Below are 18,354 nucleotides of genomic sequence, written 5' to 3'. Positions count from 1 at the left end.
TTTCCTCTACCCCCAAAACCTTGCCAATCTGTATTATTTAACTTGAGTGTTCTGACTCAGGTATCACCAAGGCCAGCATCTTAGCATGGTCACGACCAACCAGAGACAATAGCAGTGCCTACGCTTATAAGTAATAACTAAATGAATGTGCTTGGTGGTGGCCTTGAATGAAGCAAATGTGCAGGACAGTGGAAAGGGTGGCAAGAGAACCTTTCTGTTAAAGGGGACCTAACTTAATTTGCCATTACCTCCTACCATGTATAGGCACTTATAAGTGGGGTAGCTGCCTGAATGAATAAAGACCTCTGTTGCTATGATACTTTTTTCACTTTATAGAGGTGTAACAAATAACTCCTGCAAAGTGTGATATGGGGAGGGTTAGGTCCGCCGACCTTGTAACGTGGGAGGGAAATGTCTAAATGTAAAGAACTAACAATCATAAACGCTAATGTTTCTGGGTCTGTTAGCAGAGGCAGTAGGAATGAGGGGAAACTACAAATCTACGGTAATCTGCAGGCTATCAGAACAATTCATGCAGCAGTCACAAGCAGTGGCGTAGTGTGGGGGGTGCAGGGGGTGCCCGGCCGCACCGGGCACAACATCTGGGGGTTAGGGTTAGGGGGCGCAAATCCACGGGTTAGGGGGTGCAAATTACTTGCCTTGCCCCGGGTGCTGACAACCCACGCTACGCCACTGGTCACAAGCCTTATGCTACACTTATAGCCCCCACAGCCCCTCCAAGTGTCCCTATTTTCCAGGGGCAATTGTGGATTCACAGAAGTTTCTGATTTGATCCCAGAATGCCCCACTTTTCCTTTTTTCCTATTTTCATCGGAGAAATGTTGGAGGGTATGGTAGTATGTCCCTATTTTAATTGGGGAAATTTTGGAGGGTTTGGAGTTATTTGACCCCGGAACCATCTGAAGGCAGCCCTGTATAGGGAAGGACGTTTATTATGTTTTTATATAAGTTGGAAGCCATCCAGAGTGGCAGGAGCAACCCAGTCAGATGGACGGAGAATAAAAAATAAAATTGTTGTTGTCATGGAATAGGATGTCTCTATTTTCATTGGAGAAATGTTGGAGGGCATACCCCCATGGCTGTAGGGCAAGGAAGAGGAAATTGCAGTTCTCCAGATTTTGTTAGACAGAAGCTCCCATCATCCTTGATTACTGACAATGCTGTCTGGGTCTGATGGGAGCTGGAGGACTACAGGTTTCCTTGGGTCTATCTTAGAGCATGTCCAAAAATGGCATTTGAATGACCAGGATCCCATATAAAGCTCCGTAATTACCTCAACATGTTGTCTAGCTCCTAAAACTCCTAAAAAACTCCAGCTCCTAAAACCTAAGAGTTTTGTATCTATATAACAAGATCCTAGTAATCAGTTGTGCATGGTGTATGTTTATATTTTGCAAAAACAGATTTACTTGGGTTTATGATGCCAACTTTTATCTTTAAAGCTGGAATGCCAAGGTAACTAAGATAAGTTGCAGATGTTACTGCATACTTTCCCATGATTGCAACCTTGACCCATGGCCAAAGAGACATAACTTGTCCTTCAACATTAAACTACTCCTTCAAGCAGACCACTTGCATGAACAGTTGTTTGCATGGACAAGCTTACTTGAATAATGCCTGCATTGACTCTTGGACTGGAAAGTAGAGTACCCCAATCAAATATCAACAAAACCATTAATTCATTGGGTGGCCTCAGGAAAGCCAGTTTCAGTCCGCATCATCCCCTCCTAGTATGAAGCCATTGTAAGGAAATACATTTATTAATAATAACTCAGATAGCTTAATAATGACTCACATTGCAGTTCCATATTTTATGAAACTATTAAATTTGTGAGACTGCCCATGTTGAACCTTTTAGTAAATAGTTGTGTTGGTCCTAAGCTTGAGAGTAACTCCATTGCTCCTACTTTGTGAGCGCTTGCCACAGTTCCTGCTTAGAGTAATAAAAGTGGCAAAAACTGATAAAAAGTTAATACTATCTGCAAAGCCAGAAGTGTCATGTTCAGGTATCAGTATCCAGATTATTTTTCCTAGCTGAAGAATTGAGATTCAAATATTATGTTACTCTGTTGCAGCAAGAACAACAAAAAGTCATAATTTTTTTCAATTCTAACATATTCATAGTGACATGAGTTTCTGGGAATCAGAGCCAACCATCAGATACATGTTTTGGGCATCAAAGTGGGGTGAGTGGGTATTCATATCTTGATAAAAGTGCTGTGGATGCCAGCAAACAGTGGCTGCCAGAAGCAGCAGCATAAAAAGATGTGATGCTTCTCTATACTGGTGAATACAAAACAACCCCTTTGTAATGCTACAAATACAACTCAATGGTGTAACGTTAGAAAGTGTCAATCCCTTTTCCTACCTGAGCACTTATCTTTCCACAAGAACTGACATTGATGCTGAAATCCAACATCGCTTGAGGTCTGCGAATGCAGCTTTCTTCCGAGTGATGTGCAAAGTGTTTGAGGACCGGGACATTTGCAGGGAAAACAAAATGCTTGCATACAAAGCTATTGTACTACCTACTTTATTGTATGCTTGTGAAACATGGTCCACTTATAAATGTCATCTCCAACTCCTTGAAAAATTCCATCAACGGTGTCTCTGAAAATTTTTACACATCACCTGGGAAGACAAGCAAATTAATGTCAGCATGCTGGAAGAAGCAAAGATCACCAGTGTCAAAGCAATATTCAGCATCAACTTCGTTGGACCGGTCATGTTGTGCGGATGCCTGATGATCGTCTTCCAAAGCAACTACTCTATTCCCAACTCAAGAATGGAAAGCGAAATACCAGTGGGCAACAAAAGAGGTTTAAAGATGCTCTCAAAGCAAATCTTTAAAAAAACAACAACATAAGCACTGATAACTGGGAAACACTGGTCTGCGAGCACTCCAATTGGAGAACAGCCTTTACCAAAGGTGTCATTGACTTTGAAGACGCTCAAACTCAGGACAAAAGGGAGAAACGAGCTAAGAGGAAGGCACACTTGGCAAATCCACACCGTGATCAAGTCCCGCCCAGACACCTATGTCCCCATTGTGGAAGGATGTGTGGATCCAGAATTGGCCTCCACAGTCACTGACAGACTCACTGTTAAGACTGTGTTTATGGAAGACAATCTTACTCAGCTACGAGTGATCACCAAAGAAGAAGAAGAAGAAGACCATCTCTAAACAACAACAACAAAACAGCAACTGTGTGTGTTTGTGTGTGTGACCTTATTAAAGAGGATGCAAGGAAGAGTATTTTTACAGAGCAAGGGCAAGCGAAGAAAGAGGTAGTAGTAGATGCATTACAGTTGAATTTGAGCAGAGCACAAATGAATGCAGAAGCCAACATGGGGGAGCTGCAACAAAATGTTGCAGTGTAGAGTGAACAATTTATAATTTCACTCAGCCAGTCTGGAAGGTCATTCCACTCCATTCCTTCTTCCACCTCTCCCCCCCCCCGCCAAAGTGATTAAGCATTCTATGAATCGTGAGCATGCCCAGTCCTCATCAACTTTCCTTAATGATTTTTTTCTACTGCTTCAAGCCTAAGGGTTTCACCAAGCCTATTGCTGTCAACTCTTGTGGAAGTGTGTGGTGTTGTTTTTGGCTGCATAAGCAACAGCAGTCATGCCTGTGAATCAGAAAAGGTGGGAGTGATTAAATGAACGAGTTCAAGATGCCGTCAGCATGGGTGTGATCTACTTCTGAGGAGCAGCCACAACAGACGAATAGGTATAGCAAGAACAATAGTGCAAATAAACAGCTAAAAAGAGACAAACGCTTTTGGTAATGAGCTAACCACACGCCATAGCATCAGAACTGCTAATGAATTCCAATTAGGAAGCTTCACGCTAGAGTTGCCTGCCTCCAGAGAGACTGAAATGCCCCCTCACTGGTTTTGGAAACAGTCTAAATGTTGTGATGTGTGCCCATTTATTTTCCGCAGTTGAACCTGACCTATTTGAGTTATGCCAGTTGCCGAAGGGCATTGTGGAATCATGATGGCATATATCGTGTTTGAAGATGTGCATGTGAATGAGCCTTTGGCACCTCTCAGGTGGGCTCCGTTGCCATCCTAAAAGTACAAGGGAAGCATTCACGGTGAGATCCAGCACCTCTTTCCCTAGAAAAACAGCACTGACAATTATGATGTTGCTGATGATGACGACGTGGTGGACGGACACCATTTGAATAGCAATGCAACTTTTGGGTGGGGGGTGACCCCCTCAAATAAGTTATTGGGGGGTGTGCGAGGACCCCTTGGCCAATGGGCGTAGCTAGGATTTTTGTTTGGTGGGGCAGATCCTCAGATTTGTATTGATTGGGGGGCTGAACCTCAGATTTGTATTGATTTGTGGGGCAGGCTTTTGTTGGGGGGGGCAGAACCTCAAATTTGTATGCATTTCGGTTGATTGGGGTGGGGCTTGGCTGTGCCCAAGCCTCAGCCCCGAGGAGTTGTCTCCTATGCCTTACTTAGAGTGATAAAAAGGTAAAGGTACCCCTGCCCATACGGGCCAGTCTTGACAGACTCTGGGGTTGTGCGCCCATCTCACTCAAGAGGCCAGGGGCCAGCGCTGTCCGGAGACACTTCCGGGTCACGTGGCCAGCGTGACATCGCTGCTCTGGCGAGCCAGAGCCGCACACGGAAACGCCGTTTACCTTCCCGCTGGTAAGCGGTCCCTATTTATCTACTTGCACCCGGAGGTGCTTTCGAACTGCTAGGTTGGCAGGCGCTGGGACCGAGCAGCGGGAGCGCACCCCGCCGCAGGGATTCGAACCGCCGACCTTTCGATCGGCAAGTCCTAGGCGCTGAGGCTTTAACCCACAGCGCCACCTGCATCCCCACTTAGAGTGATGCTCTGTCCTATTATATAGTCATATGCTCTGAATACTCCCAAGCATCGCTGCATTACATGGGGGGTTGGACTAGATGACCTTTGGGTCCCTTCTCATCTCCACAATTCATTTTAGGCAGCCCTGCCGCCCCCAGTTAAAAAAAAGCAGCTCCTCTATCGTGTATAGAGCCTTGCCTCCCCGCAGGGCCGGATTAAAGTTTGATGAGGCCCTAAGCTACTGAAGGTAATGGAGCCCTTTATATGCCCAGCTGTCCTTTGTCAACAACAAATTGCCGCTGGTTTTTTTGTGTTGGATATGTGCTATATAGTTATTTATGGACCTAATACTGTAGGTATTTAAAGCCATTTGCACATAACAAATAGGAGCCTACACACAAAAAAAACCCTGTTGCTGTATGTAGGGTTTTTTTTAATCTTATATTTTGGAAATGCACATTCAGGTTCCCCCCCCCTTTAATTTTTTGGGGGGCTCCCAAGAGAGAAGGGGCCCTAAGTTATAGCTTGTTTAGCTTATACATAAATCCGGCACTAGCTGGACCATAAAGAAGGCTGATTGCTGAAGAATTGATGCTTTTGAATTATGGTGCTGGAAGAGACTCTTTGAGAGTCCCATGGACTGCAAGAAGATCAAACCTATCCATACTGAAGGAAATCAGCCCTGAGTGCTCACTGGAAGGACAGATCGTGAAGCTGAGGCTCCAGTACTTTGGCCACCTCATGAGAAGAGAAGACTCCCTGGAAAAGACCCTGATGTTGGGAAAGATGGAGGGCCCAAGGAGAAGGGGACGACAGAGGACGAGATGGTTGGACGGTGTTCTTGAAGCTACCAGCATGAGTTTGACCAAACTGCGGGAGGCAGTGGAAGACAGGAGTGCCTGGCGTGCTCTGGTCCATGGGGTCACGAAGAGTCGGACACGACTAAACGACTAAACAACAACAAATCCGGCACTGCCTGCCTCACACGGCGCCAAGCGCCCGGAATTTCCCGGACACGCAGCCGCGCGAACAAATCCGGACGCGCAGTTTGTGAGGGTGGGGGCCCCCCAGTTTCATTCGGGGAGCCTCTCGGAGAAGCGGGTTTTGCGAAAACGGACCCGGGCCACCTTTACCGCGGTGCTTCGGAGCGAGCGCCGGAGAAATGAGGCCTCCTCCTCCTCCCGTCACGCGCGCGCCTCCGAGGGGGACGAGCCGAGAGAGGGCGGCCTCGACGCGAGGGGAGGAGCCGGCCCGAGAGCGACGAAGGCGGAGGGAAAGAGAGAGAGAGAGAGAGAGAGAAGGGAGAGCTAGAGAGACGCGGCGAAAGCACCTAGCCGAGCGTCGAGGCCCGAAGAGGCCTCCGTCGCCGGGATGGAGCACCACCAGCAGCAGCCCGCCAGCCGGTACCAAGTGGTGAGTGGCGCCGCGGGGTCCTGTCAGCGCGTGGGCAGGGCGGGGTTGGGCTAGGCCGCAGGCCACCTCGAGGCCTCCCCTGGCCAGCTTGGGAGACGAGGCTGAGGAGGGGAGCCCTCCATTGCCTCAGGCCTGTGGGGGCGAACGGGAAGCGCCTCCGCTCTCTGTAATACTGAGGAAAAGCTTACCTGGGGTGAGGCCTCCTCCTTCCTGGTCCTTAACGGTCCCCCCCCCCCCTTTCCTCCTCTGCGCTTCCCCTACCCTTTTGGCTGCCGCCCAGATGAGCTTTTCGGAGCCCCACGTCGAGGGGACGCCGAGGGTCATCTAGTCCAGCCCGCGTTAGAAACGGGAGGTCGCCACTCGACGGCCCGTGGCTTTCGCCGAAAAAAAGAAAAACAAAGCAAAACATCTTGGGCTTTGGGAATAGGGAGCGAAAAGAGGAAATGTTCCAAATCGCGAGGACAAACTGGACATAGTACACAATGTATTGTTGTGTCTTTGTAGGATGGCTGGCGCGACCCCAATCAGATGGGCGGCGTAAAAGTAATAAAGGTACAGTGGTACCTCGGGTTACATACGCTTTAGGTTACATATGCTTCAGGTTAGAGACTCCGCTAACCCAGAAATAGTGCTTCAGGTTAAGAACTTTGCTTCAGGATAAGAACAGAAATTGTTCTCCAGCGGCGTGGCGGCAGCAGGAGGCCCCATTAGCTAAAGTGGTGCTTCAGGTTAAGAATAGTTTCAGGTTAAGAACGGACCTCCAGAACGAATTAAGTACTTAACCACTGTATTATTATTATGACTATGATTCGTGCTTGCCTTCCAAAAGCAGACCTTTCTATGCTACGGTGGGGTTCAATGTTACCTCAGATTCTGCTGCAGGGCTGCGGTCATAATAATAAAAATAAAAATAAAAAAATATTATCTATACCCCACCCATCTGGCTGGGTTTCTCCAGCCACTCTGGGCGGCTTAAATGCTGTCACGCTCCTTTCGGAGGTCAACACAGTGAGAACGGGTTTGTAGGGCTTCGCGCCAGAACAGTAATTCATCACCTGCCTTGCCTTTCGGTGGATATGATTGCATCAATGAATTGATTCATGTGAATTCAGTTCCTACCCAAAGTTTTACTTTAAGCCCTTTCCCTGCCTCCCCTCGGTTGGTGAAGGGAGCGAGAGGGAACTTTTATGATTCAATAAGCAGGTGATGATGCTTTTCTTTTGCCAACCGCAGACAGCCTTCCGTGCTGCCACTTCCTGTTTGGGTAAGTGCACTGCAATAGCATTGAATATACAGTAGCACCTGGTTTTGAGTCTCCCCTAACAAGCGTGTGTGCTGCTTTCGAAGGGCCGCCAATGAAAATGGCCTACACCCCCAGCATTCGAAACGCCCATTGTTCGAGGCGCGTTTTCCGCCAGGGAATTCCCTTAGCGTGAGCAGTTTCTGAGCTCTGCGCATAAGATTTCAGATTAAAACTGCAGAGTGACCTTTTTCTGCTTCCCCACTTCCAGCTACTCTTTGAAGACTGGAGAAGAGACCCCTTTTAGGGAAGGACTAAACCATGTGAAAAATGAACATAATATTTTAGCTGCCGTTCATTCCTTTTCAGCTTTGTATACTTGTTATAAAAAAATGTGTGCCTAGACATTCTGTTGTGGCGCCCATAACCTAGGTTGAAGGTGCCATTGAGCTCCTAGCTTTCATATCAAAAGTTTCTAACACTGCCTATACCAATGAATCGGGCAAAGCCTCAGTTAAGAAATCTACTGATTACCCATGAAAACCTTGAAGCCAGTAAAACAACATGCAGTTTCCAGCTCCAGCTCTTATACTTAATGCCACACCTATATCACTCTGGGGCATCCCAGATCTGTATTGCTTGGTAACACTGAAGAGTCCATAGGTGCAGTTTCTCTTATTAAATGAAGAAACGACCAAGCACAATTCTTGTTGGGATTTCTGTATTGCGTTTGAAAGTGAATTTTGTAATGGAGATAAGTGGTCCGAAGAAAGGAATATGTATTGGCAACATACTGGCATAATAAAACGTACTCTTATGGAATCAGGTTCTCTTTAATTTTCCTCTAATTGCTTTTTATTTCACATTGAGGATGATCATGTAGTTTTGTCATTTTGTTGCTTCATATTTCATATTTTTGCTACCTATTTCTGAAAAAAAATTTTTTCAGTGAAAGCCACTCGTTATTGACTCCCATCATATAACACTTTTATTAGGATCAGAGGCTTTGGAGCAAATCCCACCTATTTTATTTCCTCAAGATGGTACCTACTACCCTCTAAATAGAAGGAACTTAGCTGAAATATGGTGGGGGTGGGGAGTATTGTTTTATACCAGGAATACTATCTTAATAGAGATGTTTGATGTCAGATAGCAAGCCGAGAGAGGAAAATGTTGGTGTACCTATAATATGCCAAATGCCAGTCATTTCTCAACTTATATGAACAATTTTATCTAAAAATAAAGTAAAAAAGAGATTTGTTCTTTGCCATTATTAACAGATTTTTCTACATTGTTTCAATGATGCTCCCAAATTTTTGGCAGTACCTCATGTCTTTTTTGGGGTCAGTTTGAATGCTCTTGGGTCGAAATTGGACAAAAGGTTTGAAACCTATATCCCCATACTGAATGTTACCTATTCTTTGCTGCTGCTTTTACATAATTAAGGTGTTTTTCAGTGATGGGTAAGCATTTTACTAGAAACGTAGACTATTAAAACGAGCCTACCTCATTCTAGATGTTAATGACCACTCCTTATCTGTAAACTAACATGCCGTATTAGTACAATTTTTTGGATTCTTACATCTCTCTATAGGAAAGGGCTGGAGCTTAGTGGTAGAGCACTTGCCTTGCATGCAGAAGATCCCAGGTTTAATCCTTGGCATATCCAGGCAGGGCTGGAAATGTCCCCAGTCCGAAACGCTGGAGAGCTGCTGCCAATCAATGTAGAGAATACTGAGCTAGATGGACCAGTGGCAGGACTCACTATAAAGCAGCTTCCTATATGTAGGATGAGTGAGCCTCAACTTTCTGAAGCTCCACCCTATAAAATTTTGTGCCCTGAAATAAGGAATATATTTGAATATGGTAAAAGAGCTCATTGAGAATGGCTGAGTAAGAATGCTGGATTTAAATTTATAAACAAAAGTATTTGGCAAAAAGTTGCTTTGGACTTCGCTATTTCTTTATATTTCTCTTTGCTTTGAATACACACAGTCCCTGGAAATGTGACTATATACAAAGTGTACTTCAAACAATGTGCATTGAAACATGCTTAAAAGCAGATCTTTGCACATACAAGATTTAGAACCAAAGCATCTCTTACCCTGTTCCTCATTTTATGAATGGAAAGAGTGTAAAGCTCAATGTTTCTTAGAAGGTTTCTTTCACCCCTGCTGAACCTTTTCTGTAAGCAGATAATAGCATTTGTTTGTGCTGGGAAACTGTAGGTGGTTTCTTGATTCTGCTGGAGGCAGCTGTACTGTAGTTACATCATAGGTGCCTTTAAGGATTGGCTGCTTGCAGAACTTAAGGAACTAACCACATAGCACTTAACTTGTTCCTTCCTTGGCTTATCACATGATGGACGATTTTGGCATGGAGCAACCCTCAAAGCAAACTCCTTTGCACTTATTGCTTTTGCTTGTTTGTTATTGCTCATGGCAAGTAGAAATTAAGGGTGTTAAAACAATTTAAAAGGAAAAAAAAGAAACAAAGAAATAGGCTTATAATTGGATATGTTCCAGCCATTAAAGCAAGTAAATCAGAAAAACATAACCCTTGGCTTGCAAATGAAACTTTAATAGGCATTAATGAAATGATGTACTGTAAGACTTCCCCCATGCCTCTGATTTTAGGTTACATGCTGATGTGGTTTTAAATCTGATTGCTCATGCACAATATACAAAAAAGTATACCCTTTCATGCATATTTTGGGAAGAGAAATTAAGGAGTATTTTGGGGTGCACATAGATATGCATAGTTTGAGTGAGGAAACTGCTGCAGATCTGTACTTACCCTTTCTCCAGAAAATCAAGCTCAGAAATAACTATTCTCCTCCACCCCCAAGCAGAAGCTGACTATACAGATTGAATCAAGTCACTTCCCATATTTGGCCTATATATTGGGATGGTAAATTGGTGGCCACCCATTGACTGTAACTCCCCATTAGCCATGAAACTGATTGGAGGTGGAATCCTAATTCTGCTGGAGAGCCATAGGTTCTCCATTCCAGGCCTATGACAATGTTTAAAGTTTAATCTTCTCTCCCCAGAAACATTAGCTTAAGAAATGGAAAGTGGCAAGGGAAGGTTCACTAGATGTCTTGACTTTTTGAAAACTGAAAGCCTGCCCACACCATATGCGTATGCGGGAGGCAGGCAGCAAGGGGTACGTCTGAAAATTGATGTACCATTTGAAGTATTTTGTCACTGGCCACTTAAACCCTTAGTTCTTCCCCTTGCTCCCTTCACCCCTCCCACCCTTAACTAATTGCACTGCTGTTACAGTCAGCTCCAGATACTCCTCCTTTGTATTACATTTCTCTTTAAAAATCAAAACCACCCAGCTCTTACTATGCTGTATAGGGAAAACTGAAAATTTATGCTGGGTTTGCTCCTCCTTCTGTATACCGGTTATGTATATCAGCTTTTAGTATTTGTGTGCATTATGAATATGACCAATTAGTATTTCACAAGATGGCTTTCTACACAGTCGCTGGTTGAAATCTTTGACCTAGGCCAAATGTTTCTCCACTTCAATTCCTTGACTTCAGTATATTAATTTTACTGACCTAGTTTACAGGAATGCTGTAAGGGTAACTGATTGAGCATTAATTAGCATTCTATATAAGAACATAAAGACCTGCTGGATCAGTCCATTGGCACATCTAGGCCAGCATCTTGTTCTCACTGTGGCCAACCAGATTCCTGTGAGAAACTAGCAAGCAGGATTTCAAGCACAAGAGCACTCCTGTGGTTTCTTGTGGCACTTGGAAGTGTTGCTGCCTCGACTGTGGAGTGATGTAAAAATTGGGGTTTGGCTTTTGCTGCCAAGTTCCCCATGGGACTCTTGAGTCCCCTACGTCCATGATCGGTCAGAGAAAAATGGATGGAGACTGGATCCAGTGGAAAGCAGGGCAGATACTTATTTTTCTGTTCCAAGGAGGGAGACAAAAGTGTGCAGGAACCTTTAAAGACTTTTGACATTGCCCAACCCCCTTAGCCAAAGACCACTCCAAAATCATCATACATACAACATATGATTTGTAAGTGAAAATACAATGGGAAGGCTTTCCCCATTTGCCTCCCTTACTGCAGAGGAATATTTGAGGTCATTGAGAGAGTCAAAATGGGCATCAGGATTGCTCTCCTGTATTATTTCAGACACATGGTTTATATATTTAGATATGTGAGCATTTATTAATATTTATTCTATATTTGAGACCTTAGAATTCTTATAACAGGAGGCAGAGTATGGTAGCCATGATGGCATCGCTCTTTCTATACAGTGGTGTTTTGCAAGGTTTGCTTATTTTTGTATGAATAACTTCTTGGGGTGTCATCATTCTAACACTTGCTCCACTTCAAGCAAGTTCCTTGTATCACAGTTGCTCATAAATTCATTGAGGAAGTGAGGCAAATGCTGCATCTGAAATCTATATGGACCTTGTAAGCAACCTCGCTGATCAACTATTTAGAAAACAGGAAGGAAATGCAGCATACCATGTCCTATTTCTCCCTTTACTTCTATTACATAACAAAAGAGGGAGAAGAGCAGGGGGGAGAATGGTTTTTTCAGCTCAAGGGCTTCACTGCCTTGTAGGCATTGGCATGGAGAGACACTATGGCAGTGGTGGGAGTGGCCAGAGTCAAAACGTGGGTAGGGACCATGGCAAAAGTGGGTGGAGCAAGATATGTGACTCTTACTGACCATGGCGCCATGGGTCAGTGTGTCTGGCTGTTAAGCAGAAAGTTGATGGTTTGAGCCTAACCAGGTGTGGCTGTGGGCAGGATTCCTGCATTGCAGGGGGTTCGACTGTATGACTCTCAGGGTCCCTTCCAACTCTACACTTCTACCATTGTACAGTAAACTGCATAAGTCAGATGTTTCTATCTGTCTCCCTCTCTCTCGCACACACCTAAATCCAGGAAAGCAAGGGGCGTTATCACAGAGCAAATTCCAGCCAGGTAAAAGCAGTCAAGGAAAGCATGGAGCAGGACTGGGGGAAGGGGTGTGGCCTGCAGGAAGGGGTGTGGCCTGGTTTGAGTCCTGAGGGACAAATTGGGAGTCCTAGTGGGCCATATGTGGCCTCCGAGCCTTCACGAAGCTTCAGAACAGAACTCACTTCTAACTAGTGAAAATTCAGTAGATATCTGCTGTCTCACTTTTGACATAATTCCGTTCATGTTATATGATATGATCAACCTCATTGTGAAATTTTGAACCACAGCCAAGAAAATCTGTAGGTTGTATATCTGAATGTGATAGGCTTGAGTTAGTGAAAGGGGCTTGTGCTACACTTGGAATCAATAATGTATTTCTGTCTATTACTGTGAATGTGGGAAATTTACAGGGGTTTTTTAAAACAGATTTTTGTTGTTATTCTGAATATAGGAAACCACAAGTGAAGGGGGGCACCAATATTCAGCAGCAACTGGCAACTTTCCCAGTTTTTGAAGCTTATAGTAACAATCATTCACTGTGTCTGTTGCAATAGTGTTTGAACTCTGTTCCAGTGATTCCTTGGAAGGCTGTTCAGGGTTCTGTAAAGGTGGACAAGCTTCTCAGTAAGGCAGCTTCTGCAGCGCTACTGATCTTCTTCAGTTTGCAGCAATAGAGATAGTGAGATTCACTCTCAGTTCACATGGTGCCTATCAAGATTGGCCCAGGGCCCTTCCTTCATTTGTGCCCTTGAACAGGGCTGACTTCAGTTTTCATCATCTGTGCTTTTTTTTTTTTACTAGAATTCTTATGCTCCCCCAATGTTGGTTTTACAAAGCAAGACTTGGGCATAACTTCATCTGTACGTAAAGTTTTTCAGCAAAGATAAATTGCTCAGTCCCCCTTAGATGGGCATTCTTGCAGGAATTCCAGCAGGCATTAATAAGTCCATCAGAAGTTAGCTAGGATTCCAAGGGGGAGCTGTCATCCCTCCCCTCATAAATCCTAGAACACTGCAGAATTCTCTGCAACACACAAGTGTTGCAGATTATTCTTTCTTTCTGCTGAGAAAGTAGATGGTTTGAAAGCTGCTACCTTGTTTGTCACTCCCATCTGCATTCCGTCACACGCATACGAGTATCACTTCCAATGCAATATTATCCAAGTCTGATGAGAAGTAAGTCTTCTGAGTTCAGTGAAACTTGCTCCCAGATAAGGGTGAATAGGACTGCAGCTTTTCTTTCATTTGTGGCCAGATCAAATATCACAGAGGTGGGCGGGGGGGGGGGGATAGGCACATCCCTAAAAAATGTAAGATTGCTTATCATTATTGTTGTCAATGTTTCCATCTGTGAAACATAAGTGTAATCCAAACTGCCGGGCTAAGATTTTCATCTTGCTTCCCTGCTTCCTTTAGAAGTATGTAGTTCAGAGGGCAGTGCTGCTCTTCTGTTGCCCCCCCCCCCCCCCCCCGTCAGTGAATTCACAGACTTTCTGTTCAAGGAAGCAGGGATGGTAAAAAAAAAGTTTAGTGTTGGCCAAAGCAATAAACCAGCATGGTGTAGTGGTTAAGAGTGGTAGTCTCGTAATCTGGTGAACTGGGTTCGCTTCCCTGCTCCTCCATATGCAGCTGCTGGGTGGTGACCTTGGGCTAGTTACACTTCTCTGAAGTCTCTCAGCCTCACTCACTTCACAGAGTGTTTGTTGTGGGGGAGGAAGGGAAAGGAGATTGTTAGCCGCTTTGAGACTCCTTAAGGGGAGTGAAAGGTGGGGTATCAAGTCCAAACTCCTCCTCCTCCTCCTCCTCTTCTTCTTCTTCAGAAGTGCTTTCTTTGTCTACCAGAATTCTGGAAATTATTCTTCCTTATTACTAAATAGTACAACTCAAGGAATAACCCAAGAAGCAATAAAGTAGAGCTAGGGAAATCTACTCTTTCCTACAGTTCACCCACACAGCCTGCTCTTATTTAGTAGAATCATGGTACCATAAAGTTGCATGGCACCCAACGGTCATCTAGTCCATCTCCCTTCAATGCAGGAATCACAACTAAAACATCTGCTTAAAAACCTCCAAGGAAGGAGGATCCATCACCTTCTGAGGGAGTCCCTTCCACTGTCAAACAGCTCTTTCGGTCAGAAAGTTTTTCCTAATGCTTAGTTGGAATCTTCTTTCTTGTAACTTGAATCCATTGGTTTAGGGCCTACCTTCCAGAGCAGGAGAAAACAAGCTTGCTTCCTCTTTCATGTGACAGCTTTTTAGATATTTGAAGATGGATATCATATCTCCTCTCAGTGCCCTCTTTTTCCAGGCTAAACATTCAAAGCTTGCTCTGTACAAGCAGCAAGATTTTGTTCAGTGGGAGAAATTTGACTCTGCGGTGGGCTTCCTACATATTTTTTATCAGCTTCCCCCAAATCTGGTTCCATTCCCCAGAGGCTCAATTCAGCTGGAGCTTTGCACATGCCCTATAATATGTTTGTTTTGGCTTGGCTGTGAGTAATGAGTGTGGCTCTGTTGCAAGAAACAGGAGGAAGTTACAGTAGCTGAAACTAAGTATCACCCCAGCCTAATATTCTCCAAGCAGAGAGTGGCTCAAGCTAAGTATTGGTAGATACTGACAAATATTCTCCCTATATTAGCTGTGCTGTACAGGGACGTTCCTTGTCTATAAACGATACACATAAGGAATCATGTAACTACATACCTAACTGGTTAGTTAAAATAACTGAGGCAACCCTCGCAGCAAGTACCAACTCGCAGTGATGAGATTATTGGGAGTTACTTTTACAGTTATTGAAAAAGTGCTTATGTTATTAGATGGCTTATAGAGGTTTTAAATTGTCTTAACATTTTGATGTTTGCTGCCCTGAAAGGAAGGGTAGGGTGCAAGTTTAATAAATATTAATGAAGATAATATTCCTTGAAGTAGAAAAAGTTGTGTACTAAGAGCATGGTCCAATTGGCAAGAAACCTGTCTTTTGCTTCCTTTCTGGCAGGAGGCCAGAAATTATATTGTGATGACAAAGGATAACTTGCTACCTGTGTTCTTTAATGCTGTGCCTCTTAAGCCCAGCCCTGCCCTTAATAAGATTAGCCTCTGTGTCAGAGCAAAGCAGTGTTGATATTTGCAGAGTAATCATGCTTGTTGCAATGAAATCTGTGATGCACAATTGTTTCTTGCATAGAAACATGAGTAGATCTGGTAACAGTTCATATCTTCCCACAATTTGCATATATATTACAAGCCCCCCCCCCCAAGTTACAAAAGTGCATTTTTAAAAAGTTCGGAACAGAATTTTATTTTTCAAACAATTGTGCATTTCATGGCACAGGAATTTGGGTTTCATGAAACAGAGTATCTGGGGTCACTAAGAATCCAGTGCATTTCTTAGTATCTGTCTTTGCAATTAACACTCTGTGCACCTCCAAAAGGCATAACGTCAACATGTTGATCTCCAAATGTCCAAAGCAGAAAGTAAAGTATGGTGGTTGAAATAAAACACCTAAAAAGAACAGACACCACAGAGCTAAACTGTGTGTGAGAAGCTGCAGTATTGTGAAATAATACACTTTCATGTGTGCATGGTATAAAGTCACATGCTGTGAAGAATGTGAGGACGTTCATCTGGACGTGAGTCTAGGGTTGTGAAATGTAAGTGCTCTGGATGTCTAAGCATTAGGCCTAGATGTCTGCAAAGTAAAACTTGTGTAAATACGTCTGTATGTATATGCTTTTCTTTGTAGAAGATATCTTCATTGAACGTGAACATTGGGGTTGGGGCAAGTGGTGCCATATGACCTCAGGGTGCTTTGAGACATTGGCTGTACAGCCCTGTTGTACACAAACACCCCTTCACAAAACTGTGAAATCAGGGATGTTTGTTAGATTTCACAGAGCTTTTAAATTTTGGTATAAGGTCCCTTTTCATCAAGGGACATCGGGAAAGGCTTGAGGAATTGGAAGGTGTCTCGCAATGCTTTCACTTAACAGGATAATGCTTTTTGAGTGCTGTTATATAACCTTTTTGGTTGTAGATTGAGTGGTGGGATTTTTCAACACTTGCTCAAGAGGAGGACTTTAAAACAGCCAATGTGATCTGATGTTAGTTGTTAGTAGAATTACTTCTGACTCGCACAATGCGAGCAATGTAACTGCTGATAATGAACAAGTTATAGTACAGTTCTTTTTATCTCTTTAGTTCATATCACGTAAGTGCAAACTATAACTAGCCTCTTGAACGTACCTAGATGAATCATAATGTAAATGCAGATGAATCACAAAACTGGCAAACAGAATGAGCTGTATAACAAGAATTCAGAAAAAGAACAAGCACCAATTTGATGACAAGAATTTACACTTCTTGAGGAAATGGTAAATGGCTGCATCTCAACCATTTCTGAATATATATATATATATATATATATATATCTGGGCAGCTACAAGTGGTTTGCATTTCAGCTGATTCCCTGGTGGCCCGCTGGAATGCGGAGTTAACCAGGGCTATTGACTGTCTGGCTCCGAAGCGCCCTCTCCGATTGCATGGAGCCCGGACAGCCCCGTGGTTTTCCCCGGAGCTGAGGGTGATGAAACAATCGTTGAGACGGCTAGAGCGCCGGTGGCGGAAAACTCATTCTGAATCAGACCGGACACGGGTTAGAGCTCAACGTCGAGCCTACCAAGTGGCAATGGCGACGGCGAAGAGGGCCTTCTTCGCCGCCTCCATTGCATCTGCAGAAAACAGCAGCAGGAGACTTTTTCAGGTGGTTCGCAATCTATCAGAACCACCTGTACCACCGGGGCCTGGTAGGGACCCCAAGATCTCCTGCAATGCTTTTGCAAAGTTTTTTGCAGATAAAATCGCTCAGATTCAGAAGGAGGTAGACTCCACTGTGGGAGCAGGGCCAGGGCGGGAGAGTGCTAGAGTTCTGTCTGGTCCTGTTACATGGGATCAATTCCAATCTGTTACCTCCGAGGATGTGGACAGGCTGCTTGGACGAGTGAAACCGACCACCTGTCTCCTTGATCCTTGCCCATCCTGGCTGATAAAAGCGAGCCGGGAAGGGCTGGGCGATGGGCTCTGCGGGGTGGTGAATGCTTCCCTCTGTGAGGGAGCCTTCCCAGACCCGCTGAAAGAGGCGGTCATTAAACCGCTTCTTAAAAAAACATCTTTAGACCCGGCCAATTTGGCCAACTATCGCCCAGTCTCAAATCTGCCATTCTTGGGCAAGGTGATTGAGCGGGTGGTTGCTGAACAACTCCAAGCACGCCTGGAGGAAACGGACCATTTGGATCCCTTCCAATCGGGATTCAGGCCTCACCATGGGACTGAAACTGCCTTGGTCGCGCTGGTTGATGATCTCCGGCGGGCTAGGGACAAAGGTGAGAGCTGTTTCCTAGTTCTGCTGGATCTCTCAGCGGCCTTTGACACCATCGACCATAACATCCTTCTGGACCGTCTAGAGGGGCTGGGAGCTGGGGGCACTGTCATACAGTGGTTCCGCTCCTTCCTCCTGGGCCGTGTCCAGAAAGTGGTGGTGGGGAGTGAGTGTTCAGACCCCTGGGCTCTCACTTGTGGGGTGCCTCAGGGTTCTGTCCTCTCCCCCATGCTTTTTAATATCTATATGAAGCCGCTGGGAGAGATCATCAGGGGGTTTGGACTGGGTGTTCATCAGTATGCAGATGACACCCAGCTCTACCTCTCCTTTAAATCAGAACCAGTGAAGGCGGTGAAGGTCCTGTGTGAGTGCCTGGAGGCGGTTGGAGGTTGGATGGCGGCTAACAGATTGAGGTTGAATCCTGACAAGACAGAAGTACTGTTTTTGGGGGACAGGAGGCGGGCAGGTGTGGAGGATCCCCTGGTCCTGAATGGGGTAACTGTGCCCCTGAAGGACCAGGTGCGCAGCC

The 18,354-nt window shown here is 44.8% G+C and overlaps 1 protein-coding gene across 4 annotated transcripts in view; it reads left to right on the top strand.

Annotated features, from left to right (window-relative positions):
* The window catches only part of NDFIP2 (Nedd4 family interacting protein 2), a 55,631-nt gene that overhangs the window by 16,219 nt on the left and 21,058 nt on the right, over positions 1 to 18,354 (top strand). For 2 of the 4 annotated variants that reach the window (XM_083735372.1, XM_083735370.1), the window contains exon 1: positions 5,946 to 6,267. The exons of the other annotated variants lie outside the window; for them this stretch is intronic. In XM_083735372.1, the coding sequence (XP_083591498.1) occupies positions 6,226 to 6,267 (42 nt within the window). In that variant the 5' untranslated portion in view covers positions 5,946 to 6,225. Of the gene's footprint in view, positions 1 to 5,945; positions 6,268 to 18,354 lie in introns of those variants that run through there. 4 annotated transcript variants of the gene reach the window in all.

This window comes from Podarcis gaigeae (genome assembly GCF_964106915.1).
Source record: "Podarcis gaigeae genome assembly, chromosome: 4".
NCBI lineage: Eukaryota > Metazoa > Chordata > Lepidosauria > Squamata > Lacertidae > Podarcis > Podarcis gaigeae.
Note: the sequence above shows the minus strand (reverse complement) of the source record. Positions and strands in the feature narration are given on the sequence as shown.